This window comes from Drosophila sulfurigaster, chromosome 3 (genome assembly GCF_023558435.1).
Source record: "Drosophila sulfurigaster albostrigata strain 15112-1811.04 chromosome 3, ASM2355843v2, whole genome shotgun sequence".
Taxonomy (NCBI): domain Eukaryota; kingdom Metazoa; phylum Arthropoda; class Insecta; order Diptera; family Drosophilidae; genus Drosophila; species Drosophila sulfurigaster.
In genome coordinates, this window is record NC_084883.1 from 9233911 (window position 1) to 9246939 (window position 13029).

At 38.3% G+C, this 13029-nt stretch overlaps 1 protein-coding gene across 1 annotated transcript; it reads left to right on the forward strand.

Annotated features, from left to right (window-relative positions):
* Positions 1–2490: 2490 nt before the first annotated feature.
* On the forward strand, positions 2491–4438 carry LOC133843195 (uncharacterized). Its single transcript, XM_062276636.1, has 4 exons — positions 2491–2684; positions 2754–3154; positions 3215–3331; positions 3387–4438. The coding sequence occupies exons 1-4, from the start codon at positions 2535–2537 to the stop codon at positions 4333–4335; spliced, it is 1617 nt and encodes a 538-aa protein (XP_062132620.1). The 5' UTR covers positions 2491–2534; the 3' UTR covers positions 4336–4438.
* Positions 4439–13029: the final 8591 nt, after the last annotated feature.

Here is a 13029-nt window from a genome sequence, read left to right on the forward strand (position 1 = left end):
GGGTACTTCAATCATACTAAATACTCTACAATTTCATATTAAGCAATATTTGAAATACTGAAATATTTGCACTCTTCGAAAATTTGGCCAAAACTATAAAAAGTTTTCAGTTCAAGTAGTTATAAATGAATATAATAGAGTGCTACGTCACCCGAGTATAAGTCTTAATCGTTAACGTGTCTTTTGCTTTAATATTAACAGATGTGAATGTCACTATCATATCGTAATAATAGTAATGCGAATTCCGTATTAATATTTAGACGTAAGCAAACTATCTATAAAAGTCTATAGGGCAATGTTTTCAGACTCACGTGATATAAATACCATCGTATGAGTGACGTTCGATAAATGGTTATTCCATTACTTTATCAAAATAAAGAAAATGTTCGTAAGTTTAATAAATAGGAACCTATTTTATTATCTTATCACAAAGAGTATTCAAATAATATATAATTTGTAAAGGAGATTCCCAATGACTACATGAAAATTTTACGAACGCAATACGTAATTTCTGATGAGATTTATCAATCACCTACGTGTTTGATAATAAGGTTTTTATTTAGTTTATTTAGGAGTTTTCTTAGAAATTTAGAAATTGTTCGTTTGTGATAAAAAATTGTATTAACATGAAATTATATTATTTTATATTTTTGATATTTTCGATATAAGAAGTTGTTGAGTCTCCTAAGAATTGTTCAGTTTGAATTTAAATAAATTCTTCTTATCAATGTATGAAAAAAGTAACTAAATATAAATGAAAACTATTTGTGGAATCTAAAATATTTGGCAGCATAAATCAAACGAAAGCTTCCTCCAACAAAATAATACTCGTAACGAACCCAGAAAACCATATCCAAATCCATATGCCATGTCCGACTGACAAACTAAAATAAAACGCAAATACATATGCATAACATGAACGGATCTAAAACAAATCCTCAACACAAATAACTGCCAACACATTTGCATATATCTCACAAATAAGCGAAAGCGGAGAAAAATAGAAACCAAACAACAAAAATGCCAACACAAAAAGAAAGAAAAAGAAAACGCGTTTACAATTGTTAAAAAACAAGGAAAAAACACAGCATAGAAACGGTCGGCAACAAAATGCAAAACACTTCTAAAAATGAGGCATTTCCGGTCGACACACGCAACAACGACAACAGCATCAGCAACAACAACAACAACAAGCGGCATGGCATATAAAACAAGGGGTTAAAAAGAGGCGCGAAAAAGTAAGGCATAATAAACGTTGAACATAAAAATCGGCGCTGAAATCTGCACAAAAAACAATAATGGCAGCAACAACAAACAACAAAAACAAAAATGCGTTGAACAAAAGCCAACGCAAATGGCAAAGGGACAGGCAATATTTAAAGCATATGCCACGGTTAATACAATAATATGAAAGGCAATAAAAATCGGATTCGTGGGCAGAGGTAGGGAAGGTGCAGCAGCAGCAGCAGCAGCTGCTCTTATCAGTGTGAAGCCATCAAATTCGATTAGATGCTCGGCCATTGAGCGTTGAAAGTTGAGCGTTGAGGGCTGGGCTGCCTCGCAATAACGGAAAAAGAAACACTTGACTGTTTTGGCAGCTGCAAAAGATGAAGATGAAGCTGAGGGTCGACCGACCGTGAAGTCCTCTCGACTCAAGGGCGGAGGCTTCCGCAGGGGAGGAGAGGCAGTTAGGTGTGGATAGCTGTTGTCCTGTTGCTCGTAATTGTTTATTTTTGTGTTCATATTTTTTGCGTATTTCGCATCGCGTTTTTTCATCTCCTCCTTACAGGCCATAAAATAATCTGACAGACATAAGGAACACGTAAGAACAAAATATTTGGCTTTATCAACAAACCATTTTGGAAGGTTGTTAATTACAGCTTATAAAATATATTCATTGCATAAATTGTAGCTTGGATATCTGATAAATAGATAGTTTAATACCCCTTACACAAGAGACAAAGGTATATTACACTCTTTGAGCATGATTAAAGTCAAGTTCACGCTCTCTTTCTTGAGCAGCCTTTGTAGATCAAACATGATTGTTAACTTTTAAACTATTGAATTTTATTTCTTCCATAACATTCAAAAGGTAACAAAAATCCCCCTTTTAAAGTATTACATCCACAGGGTATTTAATCATACTCGATAATCTCTCAAAGTATACATATAATTATTAGCATATGCCGCCAAGCAGAATGAAAATGGAATAATACCAAGTGACTGGCAACTTTGCATTGAAAAAGGTAGTGGACACTAAAGGAAATTAAAGCAGCAATACTAGATAAGCTGTTAGTTATTTAAAAATTTCATTGTGGGTCTTCGTAAACAGTAGTGTGTTTAATCTGCTGTGGAAAACCTAATTGAAACCTGACACATCTGGCGTACCTATATCACATAAGATAAGCATTGGCCACTATCATATTTTTGGAGATATGCAAATTTATTTTCTGGCTCTACTGCTGCATGATATATAAAGACTGAGATCCATATGCTGCAATAGACAGTTGAACGGTTACACTTGAATCGTCAAAATGGCAACAAAAATTCTCTTTCCCACATTCTACGATGAGAAGACCAAGATCTGGAGTGGACTTCCCAGGCAGCCATTCTACGATTACAATTGCTCAATGGGATTAGTAGCATTCAACTCGATGAAGAATTATCCGAATAATGTTGTGCAGGTAACAACAACACTTGAGAAACTAAAAAGGAATTTGATGATGTAATTCATTGTGCTGCTCTTATATAAGATCTCAGATACAGACGGACGTGTTGTGACCTATGCGGAGAGTCTTGCCTGGGCTACTCGCTTGGCGTTGTACTTGAAGAGCGAGAAGCTGACGCACAAAGATGTCATCGGCATCATTGGCAGGGCCAGCACCTATCCCCATTCCCTGGCTGTGGCTTGTCTCTTCAATACAACACCATTCCATGCCGTTGCCTACACCTATATGAAAGAACCGGAGGTTATCAAGGAACTGTACGAGCTGACCAAGCCATCGATTATGTTCGTCGATGCCGAAGATTACGAGATCATGAAAAAGGTTTGTGCCGAATGGAATCCCAAGTTCATCACGATGACTGGACGCATTGAGGGTATTCCCAACATTGAGGATCTGCTGAAACCTCATCCCATGGAACGCTTTTATCAGTGAGTAATGAAACTATGAAAATAAAACTTTAGTTATTAACTAACTTTGTTTTCTATTAGACCTGAACGCTTGGCTGAGGGCGGTGATCAAACAGCTGTCATTCTATGCTCATCGGGCACCTCGGGCACCGCCAAGGCTGTGTGCCTATCCCACAGACACGTGGCCAGAACAGCTCAGTAAGTAGTGATAACAAATTCTTATGAATACAACTATAATCTGATTGCTTTACAGGTTGACGAATAGCACTGATGTCGTCTTGACGAGCGCCACCTTGGACTGGATGACGGGTTTCTCCTGCACAATGCTGGCATATTTCTTTGGCTCCAAACAGATCATTTTCAATGAGACTTTCAATGCCGAGAGCTTCATTCGCATGACTGCACAGCACAAGGTAACCATGTATGCCATGCCACCCTGGCAGGCCTATGAGGTCTTCACACATCCAAATGCCACACCGGAGAACTTGGCCAGTCTCAAGTTAGTCGCCATCGTTGGTGGCTGGCTCACGAAGGCGGTGCTGCAGAAGGCTAAGAGTGTGACCAAAAACTGCAATATCTGTTTCACATATGGATCCACTGAAACTAGCGGCGTCTCCATGAGCTTGGATGTGGAGAGGGACAACTCTGTGGGCGGTCTCTTGCACGGCAATCGAGTGATGGTTGTCGATGACGATGGTAATGCACTTGGACACAATCAAACCGGTACGATCCTGATTGATGTGGGCATCAAATGGAAGGGATACGTGAACAATCCTGTAGAAACTGCCAATGCCATCAAGGATTGCTGGATCGATTTGGGTGACATCGGTCACTTCGATGACGATAATAATCTCTTCTTGACTGATCGCAAGAAGGATGTGCTCAAGTACAAGTCCAAGGATTATTGGCCCAATGAGATTGAGCAAATCATTTGTGAGCTGCCTGAAGTGCAAAACGCTTGTGTTGTTGGAGTCAGAAATGTGGGACGCACCGATGCTGCCGGTGCCCTCGTCATCAAGAATAAGGGTGCCGAGATCAGCAAGGAGACGATCATTGAGCATGTGGCGAAGCGTGTTGGTGTCGAGTACAAACAGCTGCATTCTGGAGTCCAATTTGTGGATGCGTTTCCCAAGAATACCAATGGAAAGGTGTTACGAAATGCGGCTAGGCTGCTGTTTGAGTCCCTTGCAGAGTCTAATTAAATGAAATTAGGAAATACTTTTAATTAATTAACGCTTTTAATGTTATTCAGTTTAAAATGATTTGAATGAAATTTACCAAATTTGATTATATATAGAATTAAATTACAATGAAATTTTAATTTCAAAATTGTATTATTCAATGTGCTTCGCCACATTACAAATTTACCGAGCTTCATCGCAATACGTTAAGCCAAATGATAACATGATAAAGATATTAAGAATTATTGTATATACTATATTTTTCTTATTTAATAAATATAAATAAAAATATAAAATTAATGAAAGTATGTGTTGTGTTTGTTATTTTGGTATTTTTATAGTATTTTTTATTTTAGATTTGCAATGTGTGTTCTGATTTAAAAAACAAATATTTTAAATTGTTAAGATTATTCAACTGTCTAAAGTTAGATAGATATAACTATATCACATAACTCATAAATGTATATTTAAATTACTTATTTTTCTAATATATAATTGACTGAAGAAATGTATTTCTTAAGACTACTTATTTTAAAATAGTTTTTCAAGCTTTGTATGTTTTACATACTATGTAATAAAATATATGGCCTATAAGCTTTAATCTTATCTAAATTAGGTTTATTAGCGAACAATTTCATTTACTGCAATGCGTAATACAAAGTTTAAAGTCCATTCTAGTTCGCAATTAATGATGAAAATATTGTTTAAACTTCTAAACTAAAATCTTATCACAATTTGCACGCGCAACTTTCGTGGTAAATCCTCTGACCACATTTTCTATAAAGGGGTTTTTCTATTTACTCAGACGATGATTTAAAATTAAAGGGGTTTTCCATCATGCAGATACAGATACGAATTCCTGGAACTGACATCGTATGAATAATAAAATGCCCTACGCAATAATCTTTTTAGGAATTTTCATTAGATACTTTTCATGTTCATCCAATCTGTTTGCATTGTGTATGTGTGTTTGTGTGTTGACTTCGGTTTCCATTTCAGATATGTATGTATGTAAATTCATAAGGGCTTCAATGATAAGTATTAACTATCATGTCACTGTGGAGGCAAGTTCAGCTTTCAGCCGTAAAACGTAAGATGAGAGAGGGATGATATGATGATATCTATCTCCACCCCTCACGACTCTCTTGCACTTGTCATCCCAAAGGGTCATGATGCTCGTTGTCGTGCTCTTCTTAGCCGAGGTAAATCGCCCACACCATTAACACTTTAAGCGCAAGCCTCTCGGGTCTACTTGCCATGGCAAAAGGCAGGCTGCTGAGTCTTCGTTCAGCCCAACCCATTGGCAAAAGTAAAGTAAACAGGACGAGGCCACTCAGGCGCACTCGGGTTGTTGGCCAGACAATTTTACCTACTTTATGTTTATTTATTTGCATATTTTTCAACTTAAAGACGACAATGGCGGGGAGAATAGAAGCTGCGCTAGTACCACGACTATTGTGCCATACACAATGGCCATGTCATCCAGGACAATGACAATAGTCGAAGTGGATCCTGAAGCTGGAGCTGGAGTCGCAGTCGAAGCCACAGTCGTTGCCTGCATGCATTGTGCCGCTATTTTATAATTGACAATAATACATAAAAGATATGTATAGAAAAAAGCAAAGAGCATAATAATGGCAAATGGTAAGTAATACATTAGCTAGACATAAGCCAGTCCCCCCAAGACCCACTCGCACTCCCTCTCCTCCCACTCCCACCACCACCTGAAGACAATCCTTGGGGCTGGCCGAGAGCAATAGCAAAAGGCAAAAGCAGCCCCGTGCGCTGACACTGACAATGCATTTGTGCCCGTGAAAAAAAGGTCACGTCTTATCTATTTACCTAAACAATTTGCTTAAAATGTTTACAACATAAGCAACATCATCATCAGCATCAGCGCGTGGCAGGCGAAGGTTCTTCTTCTTCTTGCCTCCTTGGTTGTTGCTTCTTGCCGTGTGTGTCTCTGTGTGTGTGTGTGTGTGTGTGACCAGGCTCAGAGTGAGGTTCAGGTTCAGGGCATGCCATGGCTAGTGCCATCTATTTACCTTAAGTAGTCATACGGCCGTTGTTTTTTTCATTCCCCTCCCCTCATCTTGTAATGCTCTGGCATGGAGGGAAGGCAAATGCTCGACCAACATTAGAGCGCAATAGCCAGGGGAATTGTTTTATAAGCTATGAATAACAGGACAAAAAGAAAACGACATAGAGACGAGCGAAAGCACAAAACAGAAAGCGAACATAATACGATTTCAAAAGGCGACTTCTGAATACTCTTTTTTACATGACGTTTTAAAGACACTTATAAATATAATATTAGAATACACAAACGTTTTCTGTCTTTATTGTTAAATTTTGGGTTCTTGTAAATAGAGAAAGAAATTTAGATTGAAAATTACATTGCGAATCTTGCTTAAAGATTTTCGATCTTAGAAAAAAACTTTTGAAATAAGGTTTTTAGGTTGATAAAATCTTCAATCACGGTATTTATAATAAATTTGAATTTTAAGATTTAAAACATCTCAAGATTGTTTTATTCTATATTGAAAAGAAGATTCCAAATCCTAATTTAAGAACTTTTCGATCTGAAAAAATGTCGACACAAGATTTTTATGTTAAATAAAACTTAAAACAATATGTTGTTCTTCAATAAGCGTTTTAAGATTTAAAAAATCTTTTTTTAAAGATCAAATACATCAGAATTTTAAGAATTTGTTTTTTGTTTCTAAAAATTTTGGAATTCCCTTCCTTTAAAATATATAGTATGGCAAAAATTCCAAAAACCAATTTTATGAATAAAATGTGATTACGTCTTAATGTAATAAAATTTAAATTTTGATGTTAAATTGTTTTTTTTTAGTAAAATTTTTTTAGCGGGCAACGTTTTGAAAATGGCTCGATTTTTAGTTTCGCAGATTTATATCTATATTATATTATATCTTCAATATAAATTATATTATTAATTAAAAAGGTCGCGTTACTTAAGAAAATAACCACCTAATGGTCACACAATTATTCATTATTCCCAAAAATTATTCTTTCAGATACTCTAGTTTAGTTAGTTTGATCCCAATTGTAGCTGTTAAGAGAAATGAAGGTGAACTTCGAATTAGTTGGAATATTAGTAATAGCAATGTAATCTAACGACGTTAAAGAATAAAACAAAGACACCTCCTGGCACCTATTCATTAAGACCCATTTATCATCGCCAGTAGTGAGAAGTTTGCCACATTTGGAACTTTGAGTTGCGTGTGCTTGGCAAACCTACTAAGAATGTTAAAGGAGCTTGTGCCAAGGGTCTTTAAAAGGGAGAACTGTGACAGCAAAACAAAATATGGCAAGGAACAGACCCGGGCTCTGCGGCTTGTGGCTGCCCCAAGCCACCCGAGGACACTGAAAGCGACTGTTGCCGCTCTTATTCCATTTTAAGGCTCTCCCTCAACTTTGAAGTTTTTGGTAGAATGTGCGTCACTCTTAAAAGGTCGCGCACTCGCTTTTTCTTTTGCTGTTTCTCTGTTCTCTGTTCCCTGTTTTTTTTTTGCGCTTTTGCTTTTGCTTTTTTTGGCTCAACAACATTTCCACATTTACGAATTTCTTCGCTTTTCTTTTGCCGCCGCCATTTGCTGAGCTGCGGCACGCACTGCCTCCGCCTCGAAGGGCTTAGGAACGTAACGGTCCTGAGTTGATTATTGGTTCGTCGCATCAGTCTTTCCAATCAACATCATCTATCAGCATTAAACTGAAAGTCAGGGCACAGCAGACACAGTCGCATCTCCGTTGATGGCCCTGAAACAAAAGAGAATAGAGGCAGAAGAAAAGGAACTTCCTTCCGTTTCTGTTTCTATTTTGGGATACCCAAAAACAAATGTAATGCCTTTAATTTATTTGCTGGCAATTTTCTAATCACAGCGTGGCGAACACACGCGACGAACTGTCTTTAAGATAAACAAATGTTGTTGAAATTTTTCATCGTGTTAATTGTATAAATATAGACAAAAAGTTTTTATGAGCCACAGCCAGACCAGAAGAGCAACCCTCTTCTTTTCCGGGAAGAGCAAATAGCTTGTAATTGGGGGAGGCGTAACTTTTATACACGACTACGAGTGTATGTTACATTTTATGAGCCACGGCCATGGCACAAAAGTGACTTATCTTGTTATGGAGTCAGAGACCCGTGCAATACCCCAAAAAAGAAAACAACATCCTAATGCAAGAACCTCATTAGTGTGGATAATGCTGCAGCATTGATTACAAAGATAAAACATCAAATGGAAATCGCAAAACAAATATCATTGTCAAAGGCAGAATCCCATCTTTCTTCTCGATGTCAAAATAGTCGAAGAAGGTAGTTCAAGTTGACTTCAATAGAATAGCTTTGGCAGCGTATCAAATTGCTGCGAAACAATTCGAAACGCAAAGAATTGCTTAGATATTCAGTGGCAAAAAATGTACTGCTTGAGTTTGGAGAAAGTTTGAAAACTAGATAGACGGACAAAGTTAAGCATCAACAGAAATGCATCAAAAGTTTTTCAGTTAACATTTTCTTAATTTTTCGAATGCCAATTGCGCACAAAACTCTCATCTCATCTCAGCTCGGATCTATAAAGTGACTCTTGCCCCTCTATATGCTATGCATATTCAAGCCTTTTGCTCATTCATTTAACGAGGCATGTTCTCTTCCACAGACATCGTGGCCAAAAAACGTACTTCCCCCTTTTCTCCGACCGTCCTTGACCTTAGCCATTCAGTCCCGCACAAAACCGAACCATACAGAACAGAACAGCATAGAGTGAAGTATATAGACAGCAGCGGCGATGAGGATGATGATGATGAGTTTTGAGCGGGGGAGTTTGGCAAGAGGCACAATGGCCACTGCGACGCATTGTAGCGCATAATTAGCCCGATGAATAAAAGCCAACAGCAAAATCAAAAGCAAAAGCGAGAGAGGTTTCTTTCTGTGTGCAAAACAAAAACAACAAGAAAAAAAGGAAGAAAAATTAAAAAATAAAATAAAAGGCAAAATGAGAAAAACTCAAAACCCGGCGGCAGCAACGATGCGGCGCTGAATTTTCCACAATTTTCTTGTTTTGCCTAATTGAAGATTTGCACTGGAAATGATTTTAGCACTGCGATAATGCCCTCACCCGCATACGAACTAACCAAAGAGGAAGGAGGAGAGAAGAGTGGAGGCTGGGTATGAGAACACCTAAACAAACTTGGCCAGTCGCAGGCGGCAGTCGCTCACTTAAATGACTCGGGCTCGGAAATTAATGCATAAAATTCCATCAGAGACAGCAATAAAAAGTGTAAAATTGATTTGCATAATGAAAAGTTGTTGAAATTGCCGCCATTTTGGTGCCCAGTCCAGTCTAGTTGAGTATCTGGTATCCAGTATCCCAGGCAGCCAACTGGCCAAATTGCTTGTTGTTAGTTAGTTTTCAATGTTGACTGCAAATTAGTTGGCTGTCTCTCTGTCTTTCTCTATCTGCCTCGTCTGGCTGCCTGGCTGATGGTTTTGCTCTACTTTTAGGCAGGTCACACGGCATTTTTTGATGGCGCTTTTGCATTTAACATTTGTAATTGAATTAGGCGAACACGAATACGCACACACACACACACCCAATACACACACAAACACACTCGCCTCGACTGAACATGAGCGCTGACATATTTTAGGCAAGTAGCTGGGCACATGAAAGCAAATGGCAGTTGAGTGTCCACAGGGAGAACTCTCCTATCTAAACACCAGCAGCTGCCGTGACGTCTATTTTGCATTTTATCTGCACTCACACACACACATGTACAAACGAACACACGCATACGTAGACAACTTGCCCACGCGCACTGTGCGCGAAATGACGCAAAATGGCGTCGCTTGTAATAAATTACGTATACGCAGCAGCGACAGCGGCGTTGTGCGAAACTTTCAATTGTGTGTTAGTGTTAGTTATGGCAATGGCAAAGGCAATGGCAATGGCGATGCTGAGGCATCCGTTTTGCTTTTTCGCTGTGCTGTGCTCCGCTCGCTAACAGAGGAACGCCCCAGGCGGTCACCGCACTGGACTCGTGTGTGTGTGGTAAATGAATGTGCAAGTATGCGAATGACAATGGCAACGTCAATTGGTTTGGGTTTAGGTTTTTGGGGTTTTTGTACATTTTCGTTTGCTCTCTGACTGATTTCTGCGTAGGTAGCGCGAATTTCGCAGCGGTTCCTCTCTAGACTGCTGCCATGTCAGGCATTTCATTGTTATTCTAATGTCGGGTTGTAGTTTCACTGCAAGCGCCATAGATTACGCTAAATTGCTTAGGGGCCGCACAATGCGAATAGTTAACAAAACCAAAAAAAAAAGTGTCAAACACATCCTGATAGATGGATGAATGTTAAGCATAAGTGCAAGTGCTGTAAGCCATTTGTTTGACAATCGTTGAGCTCGTTGCACATTTAAAACCTCTCAAATTTGCAGGGTTTAAACTAAACGCGCTTAGGAATACGAGTAGTGCAATTAATATTAACATAAGCAGCTTAAATACAAAATAATTGGATTGGAGAGTCCATTATTTAATGCATTTTATCACATAAACATGACTAAACAAAAATAAATTGACAAACTCGCATGTGTGTAAAATATGATTGTATTTCATTTTCATTATTCACATTCATTCGATGCCGCAAATAATTCACACTAAATCACTGGCAATAACTTTTTCACCATTGTTTTGATTCACTTTGTATATTAGCCCGACATAAGCGACTGCAAAACAGTTCTAAACTAGACGAGCGGCCATATACTATATAATGCCCCCAGTGCAATTACGAGTATAATGCTATAAATTACACTTGCTGCTGGACTAAAGTTATGCCCTACAGTTTGCAGGCAACTGTCAAACCATACAGCTCATTACGCCTCCCCTTCAGTCCCCTCACTTTCACTCTCCACAGCATGCTGATGGTGATGGAGGTTCTCTGGAAAAAGTACTAAAACTACCACAGAGCGCAAAACCCATTCAATTGCCAGTCCAAACTATCCAGCGTCTGAGCTCATTATACTTCATTTTTCTAGTATTTGTTTTGTTTCCTATTTTTTTTCCTTGATTTTTGGCCTGCACATTGGCGCCCTGAAGCGAGCATATGCTGCAAATGCAGTTGCCAGTTACCAGTTACCAGTTGGCCAGTCGATTCTGCGACCACATAACATTCACATACTGGTTGGCACATTCATACTCATACTCAGACATACCATCACATTCAGTTGGCAAATGTCGTTTCATCTGTGTGGGAATGTGTGTGTGTGTGTGTGTGCAGTCAGTTGGCAGCGCGTTTTGTGGCCACTCTGCCCATTGTTGTCATTGGCTCATTGCTAATATTGGTAGCTGCTGCTTTTTGCTGCTGCTGTTCAGCTGTTCTTCATGCTGTGGTTCCTGCACTTGTTGTTATTGCAGTTGCTGTTGCTGTCGCTGTTGCTGTTGTCAGTGGCATTGCCATTGCTATTGCTAAGGCTAACATTCGCCTCATTCATGTGTTTTATTGCCACAAGCACACAAACGCCCAATAACAACAGAACACAACCGAACCAAACCCTTACCAAACAGGAAGCAACTGCCCCCACAGCAGCCCCCACAAATATTTATGCTCCATATGTTTGTGCCATATCTCCGTGCGCATAAACCACAACTCTATGGAACTAGAGCAGCAGCAACAGCAACAACAACAGTAGAATCAACGACAGTACTCATTACCACAACCAGGGCTGCAAACGAAACCGAATTTTGCCACCGAAAGATCACATGCGTTTCATTAAACATTGCAGTTATAGTCAAGTGCAGAGATTGGTCAAAAATTATCAATATACGTCCCTACTATTTAAAGTGATATGCTGTTTATTGTTTTTTATTTAGAATTATTTGCAAAATTTAATGTTATTCTTAATTTTAACAAATTTTTCTCTTGAAAGCTTTTTTCGAAGCTTCTTTCTCTTTTCAGTGTGTGCATAACGATAAAAATTCTAATACTGCTAAAAATCACTTTGCAAAAATAGTGCATGTAATTTGACGAACATGGATTTAATAGAAAGATAATTTGGTTTTCTATTGTTTTGCATTTAAACTTTTTTAATTTAAGATTAAATATCACGTAACAAGACGAAAATAAAAAGTTTTGTTATCCGATATTTTCTTATCGATATGTGACGCTAAAGTTGCAGAGCTATCTTGACATACATAAAATACTAAATTCTCAGAATCGATATATTTTCAGAATCGATCGCAAGTATCGCATGAACTTATTGCGTGTTTGCTTTCTTTCTTGCATAAACTTATTGCGACACTTGCTTTTGAGTTAAGTTTATTAGCAAACAAGATAACCAATTAATGAATTACCTTACACCACAGCAGACAAATGGAAAAATACAAATCCTAATACTACTAAAAATTTACTTTATTAACAATTCAAATTCTCAGAATCGATATATTTTCAGAATCGATATCACCTATCGCATGAACTTATGGCGTGCTTGCTGACTTGATGTAGCTGCCACACTTTCGTCTGAGTTAAGTTTATTAGCAAACGAGATAACCAAGCAATACATTAGCTTACATTACAGCAGACAGATGGAAAATTGGAGATACCCACCCAACCACGAGTATGTGACGTAAATGGAACTGGTCACTTCTGATACCTTTGACAACATTGTGACCGAAAATATCTACGAATTTGTAGCC